Genomic DNA, 22,614 nt, shown 5'->3' with positions numbered 1-22,614 from the left:
TACCAGGGGATGTTTTTTTTTTTTTGGTGGTGTTGTTCATTTTGCTACAGCATTTATTTCATGAAAACCGCCTACTAAGGTTTAAAGAGACTGAGTCTTCATTGATGAGAGGAAGACCCATAGTGATGAGATCAGGGATTTTTTGAAGTAATGAAGATCTCTGAAGCCACCTCTATTTCCCCCTAAGCAGACTTCCAGTGATTGTTCTTTATGACAACTGGCAATCAGCCTGGTCTAGCTTCCTGCCCCCCCCCAAAAAAAAGGTTAAGCCTACAGGAAATCTCTCCCCATTGCTGGGTCAGTCCTCAGGCCCAAGACCTACTGCCCAGGAACTGCTGGGCCCAGGGCCAAGGAGACCCTAGTCTGTGTGGAGGCTCAGCCAAGAGCCAGGCAGCTCTGGCTTCTGTCTCCTTGGCCTCTGCCAGTCCTTAAGGCTGGGAATCCCTTTCCAATGGCCTTTAGCTCCCTTGCCACGTCCCACCAGGGCCTGGCACTCAGCCCTTGCGTCATGGCACCTGGCAGCATGGCCAATACTTCCAGGAGCAAAGGCTGCCGGGAGCCCTTCCTAAGCAGGCCAAAGGCCGGGACGCCTGAGGGTGCTGCTTCCTGCCCCCGACTGGGCTCTGTGTGTGTGAGTGTGTGTGAGTGTGTGTGTGTGTGTGTGGTGTGTGTGTGTGTGTGTGTGTGCGCGCGCGCGCGTCTGTGTGTGAGTGTGAATGTGAATGTGTGTGCGTGCACGCACGCGTGTGCCCTCCCCCATTCTCACGGCCACATGGATCAGGCCTCAACGGGATTGAGCTCCAAGTGGAAGAAACCATGGAGAGAAGCGGGGGAGTTCAGGGCAGAGGTCAAGACAAAGGCGAGAGCCTGGGTGGGCGGGTCGGATGGAATGGCAGCTGGGCGGGTGGGCCGGGAGTGCGAAGGGACTGGAGGGCTGAGGAGCCGACCAACGGCCCGGGAGGGCGGGGGCGCTCGCAGGAGAGGGGACACGAGGAAGGGGGAGGGGGAGAAGGCGAGGTGGTTCCGGTTGCGCGCGCAGCAGGAGCGGCGGCGGTGGCGGCGGCGGTAGCGGCGGCGGCGGCGCGGCGGCGGCGGCGGCGGCGGCAGCGGCGGCGGCGCGATTAGCCTGAGCTGTAACCGTCCCGGCAGCGACAGCGGCGGCGGCGAGAGCCGGAGCAACAGCGGCGGGAGCAGGAGCAGCCGGAGCGCGGAGCAGGCCCTTCGGCGGAGCGGTGCGGCGCAAGGCGAGGCGAGCGAGGCCCCAGCGCTGCCTCCACACGGGGAGCAGCCGCAGCCGCCGTCGCTGTCGCCTTAGCCCGAGCCGGAGCCGGGGCCGGAGCCGGAGCCGCCACCGCCGCCGCAGCAAGACGGACTCGCTGGCACGCGCCGCCGCGTCCCGAGCCGGAGCCGGGGCCCGAGCCGGAGCCGCCGGGGCCGGGGCCGGAGCCGCCGCCGGGCCGGGCCGGGTGTCGCGCGCTCGGGGGGAGGCTGGGGGGGAGTCGTCGCCACCGCCACCGCCGCCGCCGCCGCCGCCGCCGCCGAGGTGATTGAGGAGGAGCCCCCCGGCCGCCCGCCCGTAGTCGCCGCCGGACTTCAATGCCCAGCCCCCAGCTCGCCGGCGTGAGTGAGGCCCCGCGGAGGTGTGGAGGCAGCGGGGGGGTGGGGTGGGCAGCCCGGCTCTTCTGCCCCCCCAGGCCAGGGAAGGGCAGCCGCCGCCGCCGCAGCCATTAGCCAGGCCCCAGACACGTCCCCGGAAGGAGGGAGCGCGGCCGGGTGTGTGGGGGGGTGGAAGTGCTCCTCCGTGGGCTTTGAATGCGTTCTGGAGGGCAGCGTGGGTCTTCAGGTGGTCACTGCTGTAGAGGGGGCAACGTGGGTCTTCAGGTGGTCACTGCTGTAGAGGGGGCAACGTGGGTCTTCAGGTGGTCATTTTATTGTAGAGGGGGCAATGTGGGTCTTCAGGTGGTCGCTTTATTGTAGAGGGGGCAGCGTGGGTCTTCAGGTGGTCACTGCTTGTAGAGGGGGCAACGTGGGTCTTCTGGTGGTCACTTTATTGTAGAGGGGTAACGTGGGTCTTCAGGTGGTCACTTTATTGCAAGTGTGGGAGGGGTGCTTCTTAGGTTTTTCAGGTGGTCCCTTTATTTATTGTACATAGAGGGGAAGAGTTTGCCCTGGTCTTCAGGTGGTCGTCACTTTATTGTAAATGGCGAGAGGAATTCTTTCTGGCTCTTCAGGTGGAAATGGCATGTAGGGGTCTTTAGGTGATCAATCACTTTTTTGTAAAGGGAAGAGGCTTTCCTGGGTCTATCTGATGGGGATGGGGGAAGGGAGAGAGAGAGAGAGAGAGAGAGAGAGAGAGAGAGAGAGAGAGAGAGAGAGAGAGAGAGAGAGAGAGAGAGAGAGAAAGTGTGTGTGTGTGTGTGTGTGTGTGTGTGTGTGTGTGTGTGTGTGTGTGTGTGTGTGTGTGTGTGTGTGTGTAGATGGTTACTTGTAAATGGAGGGGCATTCCTTGAAGTGGTCATTGTACAGAAGAATTGGATGGATGAGGTAACTTTTCTGAAGCGGTGTAACCTAGGGGTTCTGGTTTGTGTGAGTTCTGAGTCTTGGGAAGCAGTCTTTTGGCTTCTTTCTGCTTGCTTTAATTCCTTCACCCTACATGCTATTTGTACCTATTTGCATTTAAAAGTTTGCTAATGGTTCTGTCCTTTCTGGCTTTCTCAGTCCAAAGCTCCCTAAATCTTCCTCTCCTAGACTCTGACCTTTTCTGTACTAGACTGAAAGGCACATCTATTCCTGGGAGGCTAATGCTTATAAAGTATTTTGAGTTTTTCTGATGAAAGGCACTTTAGAAATGTATAATGCAGGATTGTATAGAATTACATTTATCCCTTCTCTAGGACTCGTTCCCCACCCCCTACTCCTGGCAAGAAAGCCTAAACATACAACTTTCTTAATATCTAAACAAATTCCAGAGGACATTTACTTTGTAGATTTCCTTGAGTTTAAAGGTTAGTGCTTTCCCTTTTATCAAAAAAGTAGCTACTACTGAATTGGAACATGGAAGCTCTTTGCTGCTATGTTCCATATGATGTGCAGTAGTTTCAGACAGGAAGTCAGTGAAGTTATGTCCTGTTGAAAGTGCAGACAGAAATTAAGGAAGCAGAATGACATTATCAAGGCCTCAAAATCATTTGCCTATACACCAATGGCAAGTGCACGTGGAACATGGTGACAAGTGAACATCTCAACATTCAGATTTTTTCTGATGGTTGGAATATTGAGGATTGATTGGTCTGATTGCCATACATAGACACCAACTGCTTATTTCTGTTTGAGTGTTTAGGGCAGTGCCTGGCACACAGTAGGTACTTCATAACTGTATATAGATTGATTGTTTAGGGGTTGTTCTGCCAATGCAGCAATACTCTAATTTGTGTTGTATTCTTGTCCATATACTGTTGGGAGTCCCTTTTAGTCATGGGTTCTATGGCCTTGTATCCCAAGGGTCTTTTTTGAAGGCTTGATAATTAATGGCTCTAGTGCTTAGGACTTTGGGTTAACCCTTAAACTTGGTGACTGCTCCAGTCCTTGGAAAGCCTGGCTCCCACTAAAACCATCTTTATTTACACAACTTCTCAATGTGAAGGACTCTTAGTTCATATAAACCCAGAAAGGGTACAGGCATTCTTCCAAATCACCCCGTACTTTGTGCTTTCAGAAATAGAAAGTGAGCTTTTCTTTCAGTAGAGTTTCCTTGGGGGTTTCTTCTCCTTAGAGCTCTTCTTTGGTTGGTGTAAGCAGTGAATAGAGAGGCTTGGAGGCAAGGCCATCATTTAAGGAAAGGCTGGTTGGAGACTCTTTAGGGCCTAAGTATAGGCTTTTGTGTGGGAGTAGATTTTGCCTACAAACTCTCTTGGGGCCTCAGGGTGTGTGCCTTGTGCTGGTGTACTCAGTTTTTATGAGGCACCTGGGATGTGGCTGGGAGAGGAAAATCTGGCTGAAAAAGTTGACAGGCAGACTTGTATTTTTTGTTGGGGTGGGGAGAGGAATGGATGGATTTTAGTGACTTTGAGGGTGAGTTAGAAAGGGTCATCCAGACATGGTCTCTTCTCTGGGAAAGTGGGTCACTAGAAATGGTCTTGCCCCTGGGAATGGCTGGCTAATTTTAGGACACCTGTATAAATGACAAATAGTTTAGAACTTCTGAACAGAGAGAGTATGCTGTGACTCAGAATTGCAGAAGTAAAACCACTCCCTCCATGACTCAAAAGTCAAGTAATATTTAATTTTCATGAACCCAGTTGATGGAAAGAAACCATTTACAGCATAGTCATTGAACTTTGGAAATATTATGAAAGAGTAAATATGTGGCTGATTTTACATATAATTTGAAAAATAAAGACCTGAAGGCTTAAAAGTATTATTTTTAATGGGAACATTTTCCAGAATATTAAAAAAAATAACATTGATCGTTCTTAGGGATTAACCTTCTACTTGTTTAGTAATTTACCGTAACATCTTTCCAGAGCAATTATCTGAAAAACTTATTCATATTGAGGAACAGAATTGAAATATAAGGAGTGATTTGTTTTTCAGCACTAGGGCAGAATTGGGGGTTGGAAACTATAGTGAAGTCTCTGGAGAGAACTTAAAAATAAAATGTTGAGACATTTGATGCAAAGGAAGAACACTAATCCTGTAGACAGATTTTTGATCTCTTCACCTTGAACAGTAAGCTGGTCTAAATTGGTAGGTGTTTTTCCTGGAAGTTCTGTGAAAAAATTGGGTTCATTTGAAAATTGAAGTTCCCTCTAGAAGAGGATGAGTGTGGCATACTATCTCTTAAGTGTGTTACATATGCCATGTTTGATGTTGCTGAAGGTACACAACACTGCTGTTTAGAAGACTTGTTGAATAGCAGAGTTGTACTTTGTAAATCTTAAGGCACTATATAAAAGTGAGTTGTTTGTTGTTATAGCTGCTACTGTAGGGTTTAGGATTGTAACTTTCAAAAGTTGATCACGTCACCTTGTTTGCCTAGTAAAAACAGCCAACAGTGAAAAAAAAAACCCTCAAGAAAAATGAAGTTAAAAAAACAAACAGGCAACAGTGGACAATTTTTTCCTTCTGTAGTGTCCTAGTTTATGTTGTTCAGTTGTGTTCTGCTATTCATGATCCCATTTAGGGTTTTTTTGGCAAAGATACTGGAATGGTTTGCCATTTGCTTCTCCAGCTCATCTTACAAATGAGGGAACTTCAGCAAACAGAGTTAAATGACTTGCCCAGGGTCACAATGCCAATAAGTGTTTAAGGTTGAATTTGAACTCAGGTCTTCCTAACTCCTGGCTCAGCACTCTAGCTACTCTGCCACATAATTGCCTATGCCCCAGTTTATAGTAATCTAGTAATCTATTTTCAGTCACTCTCACCTCCATAATTTTTTGCAAAGAGCTATGTAGGAGATAATTAAGTGCCCAAATTGTCCTTTTCTCCTTGAAATATAGATTTTTGTTTTAAACTTTTTAATTATTCCTTTAAAAGTATGTAAAGTCTTTTCCTGGCATATTTGTTTTGTGATTTCTGTCTGAGATACTCAACTTGATAGTATGTTCTCTAGAAATTGATGCATAATCTCTTGATTTTATAAACCATGGTGAAACAGTTCATTTAGTTATCTTGGTTTTGAGCCATGTTTCATTGGATTATGAAATGATGATTTAATTCTCTTAATCTTTGGAGAAACTTAGGAGAGCTTCTGACCCCACTAAACTTCACAACTATTGTATATATAAAGGTGTCTGATAACTTTCTGCAATTATTCTTTGTTGAGTTAGCAGAATCACATTTTCCAGCTTTTTTAACTTCCTGGTTGGTTTTCTGAAAGCTTTGCAGAGTTGCCCGATTTGGAACTGAAGTGGGTATTGTGTGTGAATGCCATTTTCTTGAGGAGTGGTTTGGTCTTGGCCAAACTAGATTCCACTGTTGTCCAGGCAGCCCCTCCAGAAGTGGCTCTAGAGCTGTACTGGCTCTGTCCACTTTCTGTAATTATCCGTTGTTGAATTAACCAGAATTAGGGTGAGGAGGTGGCCCCTCTCTAGCATTTTTCAAGGAAGATTCTTACATCACCATTACTCAAGGTTTCTGTAAGATTCAGTAGCAAAATACCTGTGAGGACATAACCAATCGTAATCAGCAGTTTTTACATATGTGATATACATATGGTTTTGGTTTTCCTGAATTGAATTTATTAACCAGTAACATGGAGTCTACTGTAGTTTAAACAACCCACAAACCCTATTTAATTTCATCTTTTTAATATAAATTTATCTTGTGCAATGTTGACTTTTCAAACTTTAGGGAGTTATAAAATTACTCTTTCAGTGACCCTTTTGTTAGCTGAGCCCGTTTTGAAAAAAAAATATTTTGACCATTGAAAGGGCTTGCCTTTAGAGAAGCAGTATTTTAATTCTTTTCATAGTGTCTTTGGGTTGAGATTTCATCTTTCTCAGAAAATGTTAATTCTTTTGGCACAAAATGCACATGTGATATATTTGCTTTAGAAGATCAGATACAGTACTTTTATTTTTATTTCTGCTGTGGCCAAAACTTTGGCTTTTAAACTAATGTATTTGACAAGAATTCAGATTTGCAAAAGTCTCCCTGAACTCTTTTAGTGTTAACCTTATTTTTCATCAGGTGTTGGACATCACTTTAAATTAATACTGTTTTATTTGAAGTTATGGATAAATGTTTTCCTCCATGCCCATTGTGTGGCTCAAGTCCTACCTACATGAGACCTTTCCTTTGTCCCCTCCCTATTAGTAGCCACTTTAGAAATTACTTTGTGTTTACTTTGTATATATTTTACATTTACTTAGATGTGTACGTGTTGCTTCTCTGGATAGAATGGAAGGTTCTTGAGGGCAGTGACTGTTTCATTTTTGCCTGTAAAAGCAGTGCCTGAACATGGCAGATGTTTGATAAATGCTTCTCGGTTGGTTGGTACTTTGGTATTCAAAGAGTATTTGCTATCTACTTTTAGTATGCCAAAGTAGGTTGACATCTGTTTTCTACTTTCTATTACCGGTAAAAAGCCTATCATTAAGGAATGGGGTGATTTTGTTAGTGCAGAGGAAATGAGTCATCAGTAAGATTTGTTAGCAAATTGAGAGAGAGCTGATGGAGAAACAATAGACTGGAGTGACATTATTCTTGACATTCTTCACTCTCCACGTGTAGTTACAAGTAAATAAGCTTCCCTTTATCGATTTTTGAAACTGTTCAAAGAATGTGGAGATCTCTCTGAAGGAAACATTATAAATTTGTTAATAGCACTCAGAGTTATGGTTCAAATGGATGGCTATCTTCAGTGGGGTATATTGCTATATCTCCATTGGATTTGGATAGATTGATCTTATTAGGAAAAATAGCTCCCTAATTAAGTAGAGTTTACTCTGGTGAGAGTGTAATTGTGAACCCAGTTGGTAGTTTTGGAAGGGGCAGCATTAAGAATGCCTACATCCCTTGCATATTTGATCTTAGAGTCAGTGAACTGCTACTTGATTGGATCCCAGTTTTCTCATAAAATCCTAAGAGCCTTCAGTGGGTATGTTACTTCCTTTTGATTCGAGGCTTGTTTTCAAAGCCATCCATCTTCTGACCTTCCCAGACTCGTTGAATTTCAATTTTACAAACATTTAAATCCCTATGATGTGCAAAGTACTATATTAGGCCCAGTGCTAGGTTGGGAGACCATCTGAGCTCATTTCTTTTGTACACTCCTGACAGAAGTGCATCTAAGGGTCAGCTGAGATCTCTGCATTTTGCTCAACCTTTGAGCACACCTTCCCCACCTTCTTGTCATGTCCTGCCCTCTCCACAGCAGTCCATGACCGTCACTGTCTTTTATGCTTTTTTTTCCCAAGAAACTTTTCTTACCTCCACCAATCTTTTCCTTACTTTGTGTCCACAAAATACTTCTTAGCTACTATTGGTAAGATGTTACCATGTACCTTTCCTCAACTAGATTGTAAATTCCTTAGGTTCATTTCGACAAACTAGCTGAGATATAGTTTTGTTTTGCATCCTACACAGTACCAGTGGTGGTGTGTACCCAGCAAATCTTTTTTTAATGGATCACTTAAGAAGTCCTGCATTTTAAAATGAGTCTGCTTACAGAATTGCCCTCTTGCTTCTCTATGAGGTTGTGACTTGCTCAGGGTCACACAACTAATAAGTGTCAATTGTTTTGTCTGAGGCCGGATTTGAACTCAGGTCCTCCTGACTTCAGGGCCGGTGCTCTGTCCACTTTGCACGTAGCTGCCCCCTGCTTCTCCATCTTTGAAGGAATAGGGCTCAGACCTCTAATGAGGAAGAAAAAGGAAATCAAATCTGAACTCACTTAGTTCTGTTCTTGGAGTCAGGAGACCTGGTTTCCAATTCCAGCCCAGAGTTTTATTAGCTGTGTGATCTATCTCTCTGAGCTTTATGATACTTTACCAGTAGTCATAGAGTTACTAAATGTCTCAGTTGGCATTTGAACTCAGATCTCTCTTTACTTTAAGAACAACACTCCTGCTACAGTGTACTACCTTCTTCCCAGAGTTGTGTGGAAAGTGCTTTGTAAGCCACTGTATAAATGAAGTTATGTAAATTGTTTTTATAGTTAATATTTAAAGGGTGTATAATTTCATTAATAAATATTTATAAAATGCTTAGCATAGTACCTGACACATAGTAGGTGCTATATAAATGCATATCCCTTTACCTCTTCCTCTCCTTCAACTAATACACATCACAAAACTTCAGAATGTGAGTTTAAACATGATGAATATGTTTGACAGAGTGGAGAATGTGAAGCATTACACTGGCTCACAAAACTATCTAATCACTGAAACATGGTATTCTTTTAATAATACTAACCGAAGATGAAAAGTTTTTGTTTTGCCTGCTACTATTGGTAAGTTGTTACCATCTACAGTTCAGTTCAACAGTCCTGGGACAATGTCATCTTTTGCATCCTGGAGCACTGTTGCTGTGTTGTAGCTTCTTCTTGAAAAGTGATTCAAATAACCTTTTCTGAAGTATCTCTTTTGCAACCTCAGGAAACTTGCAGCTGTTATAGTCATTCTAACTTCCTTGATTACAGCCAAGATGACACTTGAGAATGGTGTGAGTGAGAGTCCAGGTGTCTCCTGATTGTTTGCTTGTAGTTAGGATCGCAGTTCAAAATTCCAAGTGCATTCCAGCATGAAAGAAATAATGGATTCTGTAGTTGGCTATGAGTAGCCCTGTGAATGGAGTTGGAAACAAAATAAAAATGTTGAAACTTCAGTTGCTTTCTAGCAAATTCACTGATGTTTTTGAGGTTAAACAAGCTTCAGGATTTGACTGCAATTGGGTATAGACTTTGTATACAGCAAATTATTTACTAAATCATTTAGAATGAAGCTTACTATCTATGTTATTTAAAAAAATCTATAACAGGAAGTCTAGAAAGTCTTAAAACACAGGAAGATGATAGTCTTAAAGTTAAAACTCATTCAGAGGATAGTCACATGATACTTCAGACTGGAAATGGAAATATGAACAAATAGAATCAGGTTACTAGACCTATTTTACTTAATTAAAAAACATTCCCCGAAAACAACACTAATGCCTATTGTTATATGATTTGATGTGACCTTAAAAAAAGTTCTTTGCTTCTCAGTCATGATTGTGTTATCCCTATTTTAATTTAATTTGTATGAGCAAAAGTATAGGTCTGGTGATAGATTAATGCGTTGTCCATAGACCAGCCTACCCAAGTTTGGAGATGTTGGCCCCAGGGTGATAAAACTTTTGGCTATGGCAGCACTCATAGATAATTTAAGTTACAAATGGGTTATGGACTGCATTAGTGAAGGTACTATTCACCTTGACAAGATCAAAATCCTTAAAGAATGAAAATAGTGAGGAAAGAAGGTTAGAATACATTTAAGACGAAAAGGCTCATCTTGGGAAATTGCTAGATGCTAAAAAGTCAAAGTAACAGAATCTGAAGGAACATTTTGAAAGTGGGATTTGAATATGTGGGTAGTAGCTAAGTTTTAATCTTATAGTTCACTTATTTGTTTCATTCTAAAACCTACAAGAATTGCTAATCACTAAAGAACATACAAATGTGGTAACCACTCCCTTTTGATCCATGCTCACTGGGTCAGGGGACTTTGGATAAATAACTGACACTCTTCTCAGAATCTGATGTGGCTGTTGGTTAATTGCTTTACTCTCTTTTGAGTGTGAGATTGTATCTTATGCTGTTTCTGAACTATTAAAATATTTCCCCATGATCCAAGGTCATTATTTTCTTTAAAAAAAATAGAAGTGGCCATTGGATTTTTGTTTGTTGAAATGTTTTCATTGATTTTTTTTTGTATTGCTGCCTTTTCCCAGTAACTAAATCCTCCACCTTTTCATATAATAAAATACGATTAGGCAAAACAAACTGACATACTAACCATTTCTGATAAAATATGCTTCATTATGCATTTGTATTCCACCATCTTTCTACCAAAGGGAAAGTCTTTCTCACCAGGCCTCTGGAGTCAAGATTAGTCATTGTATTGCTCTGTGTTCTGATGTTTTTCAATGTTTTTTTCTTTTCATTGCTGTGGTTAGTCATTGTGTATGATTTTTTTGGTACTGCTTATGTTACTTTGTATCAGTTCATCTATGATTTTCTCAAGTTTCCCTGAATTCTTCACGTTTGATATTTCATGGGGCAATAATGTTTCATTCCATTCATAAGTCATGCTTTGTTCCTCAATCAATATTTTATTTCTGTTTTTTTTCTACCACAGAAAAAGCATCCATAAATATTTTGGCACATGGGGGGACATTTTCTTTGTTCTCATTAGGGTAAATTGCCAGTAGTAATGATTTTTTAAAAAAAGTATATTACTACAATTTGTTTATATCACTTTAGTTTCTGAATACATTCCTCCCTTGGCTTTACTCATTAAACCATACTGTATATTAAAAAGTAAAGCAGATGGGGCAGCTAGGTGGTACAGTGGATAGAGTACCAGTCCTGGAGTCAGGAGGACCTGAGTTCAAATGTGGCCTCAGACACATAACACTTTCTAGCTCTGTGACCCTGGGCAAGTCACTTAACCCCATTGCCTAACCAAAAAAAAAAAAAAGGAAAAAAGTAAAGCAGAAACAAAAATGCAATTCAGCAAAACTGATTAACATCTTAGCTGAGTCTATGCAGTGTTCCACACCCTTTGCCCCCTCCACCCTTCCATTGAAGGAAAGTTATGAATTTTCTCATCTTCTCTTTGGGAACCAACTTTTGACTATAGATTTCCTTGGTAGAACTTTGTTTCTTCTTCCTTCATATGAGGAAGTAGAAAGGTGGAAATAAATGAAGGAGGTAAAGACTACTATTATGGTAGTTAAGGTAAAAAGCTGGGGTTGCTATTACAATCTTCTTACCTCTAGAGAAAGCATGTTGTTAGCAACTTTTGTTCTAAGTGGTATTTTATAGTGTTCTGTTATAATGTTGCATGAATGTATGAGCTGAGCTGACTCAAATTTGCACAATTTCCTGTTAAGTGTCTTAATAAGCAAAGTAAAGCTTTAATTGTATATCAGCTTGCTTTTCACACATTCATAACCTTTTGTTATCTAAAAACTAGGATTTGTTCTTTGCATTATAAGATATATAGAGCTTGTATTTAGTGAAAAATAGGTTCGTCCATGAAATTGAGGTTTCGATGGTCATTGTTTCATCCATTTGAATTTTAGAAATAAAGAGTTAATATCTCAATGCAGAATTTGATGAAAGATAGGACAGTTCACTTTTGAATGTTTGCATAGTGAGATTCAGGACTGTCTTTAAAAGGTTACTCAGTATTTTTTTTGTAGTTTTATTTGATTTTAGCCTGCTAGATGCCAGGAGGTATAGTAGAGTCTTCTCTACTGCATGGTCAAGTAATAACTCCTCTCCCAACAATGCTTGAAAATAGTATTAATACCAAACTACAAATTAAGGAAATTGAGAGATTTGCCCCAGGTCACACATCTAGTTAAAGTAATAGAGTTGGGACTCAAGCCCAAGTTTTCTGACTCCAGATCCAGTTTCCTAGCAACATTGCCTCCTAGAACAGATGCGGTACCAAATGATTTTATAGAGGTGGTCCCTATACATACATTGTTAGAACTGTAAGGTACCCCTTAGAGATCAAGTAGAACAACCCCCACATTTTACAGATGGGCAGGTTAAGTGACTTTATTATATAATAACTTAGCTAGGACTTTAGCCAAGGTGTAGGTTCTCTTTCCTCTCTATTCTTAAGGATCCCTTTCCCGCATTATTATATACTTATCAAATACTTATTTATATCTTTAAAAGTTGATAGGATAGTTTATGGCCCATTATCTTTGCCATTACATTCCAAAAGTATACAAAGTTTTGTCACCAGTCTGACACTAAGTAGCTTCCAACAGGCCTTCTTTAAAGGATTAATTGAACATTCTGTATGGTACTATACTGTTGACTGCCCACCACCTCACCTCATGGATTTAACCCCTGGTTAAGTCCATCTGACCCACATCATCTCAAATTATAGTAAATAATTACTCAAAGGATGGTTGGCAGATGCTTTAAAGGAACCCAGGCTCTTAGTCGCTGAACAGATTTTTTTTTTGTTTTACCCTCTCCTTAAATAGACAAAGCAGGATTAATGCCAGAAATACAACTTTCTTTCAGAAGTCTTCCTGGAGAGTTTATAGGTGCTAACCATTTGCTGAACCATGGGATTCTCCAACTTTTGAGTTTTTCCCAGCTGTAGTAGATTATTCATTCTCTTTAGAGGTCTTTATGCTTTGAATTATTATGAGTTCCAAAGGTACTTGCCTTCGTTTAAATGAACTGACAGGTTGCAAAAGGTTCACCATTGATGTAGCCAAACATTTCTTTGGGGTAGAGAAGAGAAGCTTAATTTTATTACCATGGGTCTATGAACACTTATAAAACATTTTCTATTAGCATGACTTCTTGTGTTGGGGATCTCTACATTAAGGGGAAAAAAAGTCACAGTAAATTATTGTCATTCCTGGAAATGGTCCTTCCAGAAACGAGTTGGAGAAGAAATATGGGAGAAAGTTCGCTGTTCTCCAAGCAGACAAATGCTAGTATCCAGGTAGAAAACTTAATTCTGCAGTCTTTACTTTTAAAGCCTGGCCATCAGTACAATGCAGTCTTTTCATTGCTTTTTTTCTCAACTGACAGACACATTAACCTTGATGATATCTGTGATTCCAAAGGGCTTCAAAGCAGGTTAGAATGTTCTGATGTTTTGCTATGTACTACTTTGAGTATTTTTCTTATAAAAAGAATGATTATATATTCACAGAGTAACTGATGAACAATTCAAGCAAATATGTGAAGAAAACTTACACTGGAATAAAGGATTATGATGAATTCCTCTCCTCTGGGAGGAGGCTGGTCCCCCCTTCACCCCGCCTTCCGCTATGATAATTGAAGCACTTTGTTAACTCACAGTTCTGGACTCACTGCCAGGAGACTGGATTCTAGGAGACTGACCCCCTGTTCTTCCAAGTACCTTTATGACCTTGGCCAAGTCTCTCCCTCTCAGTTTCTTCACTTGAGGAAGGATTGGACTAATTGATCTCTGAGGTTCTTCCCAAATCTAGGGTCCTGTAATTCTATGGCCAGTATTTGAAAGACAAATCTCGTTGGATAATTTGAGATTGATGTTTTTGGTTTGTGTTAAAATTACAACCTGAGAAAAGTATGAGTGGTGGAATGTATGTTTGCACTCTCCTTAAGTTTAGGAATTTTTTGCTTTTGCTGTGTTAAATGTGTTTAATTGGATAGGATAGTGGTATGAAGACATTAAGAATGCCATTTGAGATATTGTGTCTTCTAAATTTAAAGAATGTTTTATTTTTGTACTTTTGTCTATAATAGAGTCCATGCAGTTAAAACAAATCATAAAGAAGATCAAGTAAAGAATTAGCTGAAGTGTTTGGAGATGAGTGTTTCTTTGACATGATGTTGAGTTACTTTGTGACTATTCTTATGAACCTTATTCTTATTTATTAATTGGGCAAAACCCCTTGCTTCTTTCTTCCTTCCCTACCTTTTAGAGAATTTGAATATTAGAATAAATTAACAAATAAATTTGTTATTCCTTTTTTTTTTTAACAAATAAAATTGTAAATGTTTTGAGAGAGGCATCAGTGAATGAAAGGGCTGGCTTTGGAATCAGAAAGACATAGGTTGAAGTCCTGCTTCTGACACATAGCTATGCGGTCCAAGTCACTTAACTTTTTGGTGTCCCAGGCAACTTTCTTAAGATTAGTGGGTACAAATGGAGTTTCCACATTGAAAGCTGAAGCCACATCTGGATCAGCCCCCCCTCCCCCATTGAGGGAAATGAGAAAAGCTATCATCAGAGGTTGGCTTCAGGGTGATGAATTTTGGGGGCATAGTCATCGTTCCTAGTTATCAATCTAGCCATCCATAGTTTGGATTTTGTGTCAGTAGAGGAGTACCTGACCTTAGTTTTATCAAAACTAAGGATCCTCAAGGAGTGGGAAGTTCCCTGAAGGTTTTCTCTGGGACCTCATCACAGTAGATGTGGCCCTGGGCTCTTTTCTTCAGTTCTGGGTGTACTGCATTTGCCACAGCTGGGTACTCTTGCCTTGGAAGGGACTTTGTGAAGGACTGTGTGTCACAGCAAATCTGCCAGGGGAGGGCCAACCTGGTTAACTCTGGGGCTCATTACCAGGGGGGCTGAAGAGAGGCAAGTTTTTATTGACCCCAGCTATTCTTGAAAACTGATAGAAGACTTGTAGATCTACCCTGGTAGTGTGGTGAGGGAGATAGGAAGAAAATCATCATCCCAGTAGAGAAGTTTATACTCTGGTTGGGGAAACTAAACATGCCTAGGAGTACTCAAATTGAATAGTCTTAACCAACTAGGTGTGCATATGTCAGAGCCCTGGTACAGTTATTCTGCCTTAAAATATTGGAAAACTTTGGCTTTTTTTCCTTCTATTTTTTTGTGAAAATTTGTTTGGGAGGAGGCTAGTGATAGAGGTGTAAAACTGCATTCTTTCAGCTATTATTTTATGCTCTTGCCTCAGTGAAGTAGGAACAGAAGTAGGTAAAAGTTGGAATGGGAAAAAAAAGAGGTGTGATCACTCTAGTTGAGAGCTTATTTTCTGGGTGGTAAAAGAGGTTTACAATCTCAAGGATAAATATATAAATCCCTCTCCCCAGTCTTCTAGTTTTTGTACTTTAAGCAAATAGGAAATATATGAACACTTGGCGGACTTACAAGGCTCATGAATAAAAGGGGGTGGGGAGTGGGGCAGTGGTGATTGTATTATGGAAGGAATCCATCCAAGGGCAAAATTATTTTAAGTAGTGAGTTGCACATGTAAAAATTTGATAGTTTCCTCAACACATTTTAATGAATAACTTCATAAAGCAAGGTACACCTACATATGTTTTAGAATTTGTTTTCTGCACATCCAGTTGTGTATATCCAGTACTATTCTATAATTCCATATTTATCATGGTAACTTAGAATAGTAAAGAGTGCCTTCATTGTGTTTATGTTGTTTTCCACTGTTAGAATGTAAGCCGCAGGTGGGTGGAGACTTGGGCTTTTTGTATTCCCAATGCTTATTGAATTGAGTTAAATTGATTTTTTTAGTCACAGCATTGTGTGATCTAATGCTGTAATGTTGTCAACTAACTAGTTACTCACACACTGGCCTTTTCCCTTTCCTGTAGGTTCTCTGTTGGAATTCACGCCGCACATTTATGGCGATTCTGAGCGTGCAGGCAGACTTCTGCCAGGCTCAGCACAGTGCTTTTGCTGACAAGTGAGCTTGAGGCTTCTATGTGCCATAATTAACATTGCCTTGAAGACTCCGGACACCAAGATTGGCCTCAGAAATATTTGGCATATATCTATATTTTTTTCATATTGGAAGCATATTCCCTTTAACGACTCCAGCAAAATTAAGTATCAAGAAAACACAAGTGCAGAGCGGGTCTATACTTTCACCTTGCCTCACCAGTGCCTAAATGTAGGAAAGGCCGCTGAAGTTGCAGGCAGTTGGAATTTTGGAGGTTGAAGGTAACCATCTGCAGTCATTGAGGCCCAAGTTGAATCTGAATTCCAGTGGATTCTAAGTAGATCTGCTTATCCTGAAGAAACTCCTTAAGGAAGGAACAAGCTGACCAGAGAAGACACTGATCAATAATAGGCATTTTCGTGGTCTTTTTAATGTTTTCTGCTGTGAAACGTTTCAAGGGTTATTGATTTTTCCCCCCATTTTCCCATCTCTCTTCCTTAAACACACACCCACACATACCTACTCTCCCCCCCCCGCCTCCCCGTTTCTCTCTTTCTCTCCCACGAATACACACTTTTTGTCTGCCATAATGAACCGTCCAGCCCCTGTGGAGATCTCTTATGAGAACATGCGTTTTCTGATTACCCACAATCCTACCAATGCAACACTCAACAAGTTCACGGAGGTAAGAGGATGGTGCAGTCCACTTTGGGGATTCATTTTGCAGGTTTTAAAACCCATCATAGTGAATGCCTTTATAAAGAGGTCCTTGTACCACAAAGCTTTTTCCATCCATGAGGATAGCCGTAAGCCTTGTTGGACCTGTTTACAACATCATCTTGGCTTCTAGAGCTGGAAAAGGGCTCCCAGAAGGATTCCAGTCTAACCCAGTATGGCCTTTTCTAGGTCTTACTCTCAGAACAATCACTGATACTCTTCCATGTCTGCAAGTAGCAAGCAGGTCCCCTGGCCTGAAGCTCCCTTAAAACCCAAATGACTCCAGAGCTCAGGGGTAGTGTTGGGATAGAGGTACAGCACTGGGTAGTAGTGTTTGCAGAATCTTTTCCTGTTCCTCCTGAAATTGGAGCATTATTTTGATTGGCTGATTTGTTGCTAAGTTTCTGTTCTCCTTAATCTGCGTGTCTTGAATACTAGGAATATGATTTTTTTCAGTGTAGGATTTTTTTTTATTATTATAAATACAACTGCCACATGATTGAGTCTTATAGAGTTTACTATAATGGGATTTTACCTGTATTTTGAAGGGTTTTTTTTTTAAATTGCTGATTCCATAGAGTGGTTTCAAATCTCTTGGATATATACTCTAAAAATTGAGTCCATTAACCATTATAATTACACTGATTTATGTAAATGATTTACATTCCTTACAGGCTATCAGTGTTCTCATTTATTTATATTTGTAGCTCTTTAAGCTATTTTATTTGCTGTGGTATGCAGGTTGACCAGAGACCTATAGTGGAGTCATGGCATTTTAGTGACCTAAGATTTTTTAGATCTGGCCCAGTACTATCTCATGTTTCCAGTTCTAGGCTGTCTGCTTCAGAGATAGCAGAGGAACCTAATCTTAGAAGTACCCTCACCTCTTGCAGCTATTACAGCAATGGTAGCAGAGATGCCAGGTGAAATTGGAATACAGAACATATAAAGGAGCAGGGAACCAGGCTATGGTTACACTTAATGTCTTCTGCCACACCTCACAGTTTTTCTAAAGCTTAAGTAGTTTCAGAAGAATGCTGCTATAAGAAAGAGTTCTGATTAGACGTCGGGTAACGTGGTTTATAGTCTCACCTCTACTCTACTCCTTCAATAACTCTGAAGTCAGGATCGTGTCCTTTTTCGCCTTTGTATCCTTAGCACTGTGCCTTGCGCATAGTGGGACTAAGAAATAAATGGTTGTGGGATTGAACTGATCTGATCTGAATGATCTTGGGCAAATAATTTCTTCCTTCTAGGAGGCAGTTCCTTCATCTATAAAATGAGCAGGCTTGATTAGATAATCTGTAGCATTCCTTCCAGTTATCTTTTAAACTTTTGTAGTCCTAATCTTAGATTCAGATGGCAAATATACTTGTATTTGTTTTTCTTTAAAGGAACTTAAGAAGTATGGTGTGACAACTTTGGTCCGCGTTTGTGATGCTACGTATGATAAAGCTCCAGTTGAAAAAGAAGGAATCCAGGTTCTAGTGAGTGTGTAGTATTTATAATTTTCCATCATTAAGTAAATATAAATAAATATAGCATTAAATTATATAGTTACATAGGCCAGGTTTGTACTCAGCAAAGGCAAATTAGATTGCTAAAAATTGATGTTTTTTTTAAATTGCTGATTCAATATAGTGCCAAAAAATAATTTTTAGCAGTCTCATTTGACTCCTGGATTGTTATTAAATTGCTAAACTTTCAATTCATTTATTCTCTAAAAAGTCTAGAATTGTAGGGTGTTTTTACCAAATATATGTGAGCTAAAAGTCTCTATCTCAAGAAAATGAAAATTTGAATTTTTCTTTGAATATTAATAAATATGATATTTAGCTTTCATTTCTAGGCCATTGGTTTAAATCTAACTGGAAGTGATTTCCGTCAGTTATTCATAAACTATATTTGATAATAAATAGTATTTCTTCTAAGTGCAGAATTATTCCTTTTTAATTTTTTGATAGTTTGGGAGACAAGGGGGAGAATCAGAAGGATCCGAAGGCAACTTTACCTTAGAAAGTAGTCAGCGTAGATGATGACACTATGTTAGGTCTCTGAGCAGTTGTATCATGATTAGGTTTCTTTAGATAACTAAATCTAATGATATAGCATTGGCTATTACTAAACTAAAAATCAACTTCCCTTTCGCTCATCTAACTACTAATGAAAGCAGTAGCGTATCGCCTTTTCTTTATAGATTACTTAGAGTATTTATCAAGTATGTACATGGAAAGTGGTAAGGTAATGAGGACAGAGTTTTGACAATATGTTGTCACTCCTCATGAAAATTTGTCACGTGGTCTTTTAGTCTCCAATAGGAATTAAGTTGGTGTAACAGGGGTAAAGTTAATCTCTTTTTATAAGCTTTCATATGTCTGATGTGTTAAATTTAGTGCAGTATTCCAGGGATTTCGTTAATCTGGGTACTAAATGCACCAATAATCTCTTTTTTCTTTAGTATATGATCTTTTAAAAATTTATTTAAAAATTTTGAACTTAAGTGACAAAGGGCATTTCTATACATATTGCAGAACACAAAAAGGAGTGTTATGTAAAAGTTAAAATCTGTTTCATAGTGCTTGTTTTTTAAAAAATTAAAAAAGATCTTATAAATTCCACTTTAATCTCAAAACTGCCATGTTTGGGCTTCTGGCTGTTTGCTCCCCTTTTTTTGGGGGAGGGCATCACTATTGCTCTTTTTCTTGCTTAAACATTTCCCTGGTTTCAAACATCTTCCTCCCTACCCCCTGGTTAAAAACTGAGAGAAAAAAATTACCCTTGTAACAACTAAACATAGTCAAATAAAACAAAGCTGTACTGTGGTTACGTCCAGAAATGTATGTCCCTTTCTGTACCTTCTTGAGTCCATCACCCTTTTGTCAGGAGGTTATGTAATAGGCTCTCTGGAGACATTATTGGTCGTTGTATTGATGAGAGTTCTTAAATCTTTCAGAATCATTTTTCTTTATGTTGATGTTTTCCTTGTGAAAAATTGTTCTTTTGGTTCTGCTCACTTCACTGAATCAGGTCACTTTACCTAGGATTTTCTGAAATCGTCTCTGGATCATTTCTTGTGGTGCAGTATTATTTTATTGCAGTCATATAGCAGTTTGTTAAGGTGTGCTGCAGTTGTTGGGTGCCCACCTAAGAGTCTACGTCTTTTCTTTTTCACTTTTAATCAGCCCTTCAGGATCAGTAAGTTTGTTTTGCTTGGTGCTTTTCTCTCCTTGATATTATCCTTCCTTTCAACCTACGCCTCCTTCCATATCTACACTTGTTACTCTTTTTTGAGTTTTGATGTAGTTTTATACCAAATGCTGTGTGGGGGTATAGGTGTGCTTGTGAGCGTATAGCCCTCTTTTATCTAGCTCAAACAAGAATGAGGTTCAACTGATGCCCTCACCCCTTTCTCCTCAAGAATATTTGTATACACTTACTTCCCATGGATCCCAATTAAAATAACTGGTAAATTCTACCAAATTACAAAGAAATAGCAAATTCTGCCTCCTTTTCTACGAGTGTATTTCTTTTACCCTTCCTTCTCTTTCTTTTCTTAAAATCCTCAGAACAGACTCGCTCTACCTCTAGAACCCCCCCCCCTCCACCTTCTCTCCCTGCTTTGAAGATATTAAGGTTTTAAAGGGATGCTTATTTTTCCCTGTCTCTGAGTGTTGCCTCTTTACTCTGACTGTCCCTTTGGGCTTTCAGGGTTTCTGCCTTGGGGCTTTTTGACCTCTGTATACTTTTGCTGTATCTAAATACAGCCTTGCAGGCTACGCTCTTAGTTGGTTGCTCTGGAAAACTAAGTTTGGCTACCTGCCCTGGAACTGTTGGCAGGCCGCTTTATCCTCTTGTCCATGGACTTCTGGCTGGTTTTTTTGTACAGTTCTTAGGTGGAAAAAGTCACTTATTGTGGTTTCTTACTGTATTTCTTGATCCCTTTCTAGTGTGGTGCAAATTTTAGGGTTTTATCATCTTAGGTATACGTAGTTGGACAGTCTGCCCCTGTTCAGGGAGCTGTCTCAGCCAGAAGTTTTCAGTGTCCTTCTGAGTTGCCATTACTGAAAGAGGCACCCTGCATTCCACTAATGGACTCACAGAATCTTACTGGGCTTCTTTTTTTTTTTCTTTTTTTGGTGAAGCAGTTGGGGTTAAGTGATTTGCCCAGGGTGACACATCTAGTAAGTGACAAGTGTCTGAGGTCAGATTTGAACTTAGGTCCTCTTGACTCCAGTCCTCTATCCAGTGTGCCCCACCTAGCTGCCCCTTGGACCTCTTAAAGCTTTTTCAGCTTATTGTGGGGCCTGTGAAAGCTCTGAGCTCCAGGGTTACCTCTATCCCATGATTACACATCAGAGGAGACTTTATAGGAGATCTACTAAGTTACATTAGTTTGCTGACTGGTCCCCATACAGAATATTGCATCTCCTGCTCTTCTACCTTTGCATGCATGAACCCCGTCACCCCCATGTGCCTGGAATGTACTTTTCCACCTTCACCTCTTAGAATTTCTAGCTTTCTTCAAAGCATAGCTCAGTTACTATCTTCTACAAGTGGCCTTTATTGATCTCCATTCTGCCTCCTCTACCTGCCTGGTTAGTGCTTTCTCTCTTCATGAAATTATTTTGTATAACTTTATCTGTACTTTGTGTTTATTTATCTGTGTCTTGCGTATAGTAACTACTTAACAAATGTTTGTTGAATTGAATTACAGGTAAGTAGTTTGCTTATGTATTTAAAATTAGTATGTTGACGTTCAAGACTTCATTTTGGAGAATTGAAAACAATCTCTTTATAATTTATTGTGGTAGTAGTTCACATTTATATAGGTCTATAATTTTTATAAACCCCTTTGATTACCATAACATATATTGTGTAGAAAGTAAAAGTGTCAATATTCTCATTTTACAGATGAGGAAACTGAGGCTCATGGAAGAAAAATGATTTACTCAGGTTCACTCAGCTAGTAAATTTCAGGGCCTGACTTTCATTTCAGGTCTTTATTGATTCCAAGTTCAGTATTTGACCATACCATATTCTTTCTAACTTTTATGAGAATAAGTTAGATAAGCAAGATTCTGAAATTACCACTAGGATTTTTTTTACTTAATTAGCCCCAAATATACTTTTTTCCATCATTCCAAAAAAAAAAGTGATGTAGCTTTAACAGCTTAATAAACCCCCCTCCCCCCCCTTTTTTTTCTGTTCTCCATCTCTCACATCTACCTTCAGATAGCTACCACCACATTTCAGGCTTTCATAATTGGACCCTCAGCCTCTAGTCTCTCCTCTGGTGCATCCTTCACACAGCTTCCAGAATGTCTTTCTAAGGCACACTTCTGACCACGTTATTCACTGTTCAAAACAAACCTTCAGGGCCAGCTAGGTGGCACAGTGGATAGAGCACCAGCCCCTGGAGTCAAGAGGACCCGAGTTCAAATTCAGCATCAGATACTTACTAGCTGTGTGACCCTGGGAAAGTTACTTAAATCCCAATTGCTTCCAAAAAAACAAAAAACAAAAAATCAACTTTCAGTGGCTCCTTATTACTTCTAGGATAAAATACTAACTTCCTACTCAGGCATTTAAGGCCCCATACAGTCTGGTGTCATCTTACCTTACTCACCAGTCTTGTTTCATGTTCCACTTCATGCACTCTACATTCCAGCTAAACTGAACAATTCGCTGTTCCCCCTGAACCTGAAATTGCATCACCCTCCCCTATGCCTGGAAGGAACTTCTTTCAGAATTCTTATTATGTCAGAGCTTACATGGGTCCCAATTAACCAACAAGTAAATTCTGTATTTTCTTAAGTGCCTTTTATATGCCAGAACCTGGCATTACTGGTGATTCAGAGATAAAAAACAAAACTGTCCTTGCCCCTAAGAAGTCTTTGCTCTATAAGGAAAAATAACATATACAAGTATAAGTAAATGCAAAACATGTTGAAAGTAAACACAGGGCAGTAGAAGGAGGATTTTCTTCTGTGGCAAGGAGGTTCAGCAAAGGCCTTATTG

General features: G+C 40.3%; 1 protein-coding gene across 4 annotated transcripts in view; it reads left to right on the top strand.

The window, feature by feature from the left end:
* Nucleotides 1-759: 759 nt before the first annotated feature.
* Nucleotides 760-22,614, top strand: part of PTP4A2 (protein tyrosine phosphatase 4A2) — a 37,517-nt gene continuing 15,662 nt past the window's right edge. The window contains exons 1-3 of one of the 4 annotated variants that reach the window (XM_078145474.1): nt 760-847; nt 15,812-16,564; nt 17,991-18,083. In XM_078145474.1, coding sequence (XP_078001600.1) covers nt 16,469-16,564; nt 17,991-18,083 — 189 coding nt within the window. In that variant the 5' untranslated portion in view covers nt 760-847; nt 15,812-16,468. Of the gene's footprint in view, nt 860-1,482; nt 1,641-15,811; nt 16,565-17,990; nt 18,084-22,614 lie in introns of those variants that run through there. The other 3 variants (XM_078145475.1, XM_020983540.2, XM_078145473.1) reach the window with 3 other exon arrangements.

The sequence above is a fragment of the Phascolarctos cinereus genome, unplaced genomic scaffold, assembly GCF_003287225.1.
Source record: "Phascolarctos cinereus isolate Bilbo 61053 unplaced genomic scaffold, phaCin_HiC Scaffold_726;HRSCAF=1367, whole genome shotgun sequence".
NCBI lineage: Eukaryota > Metazoa > Chordata > Mammalia > Diprotodontia > Phascolarctidae > Phascolarctos > Phascolarctos cinereus.
The sequence above is the reverse complement of the archived record's forward strand: the minus strand, read 5'-3'. Positions and strand labels throughout refer to the sequence as shown.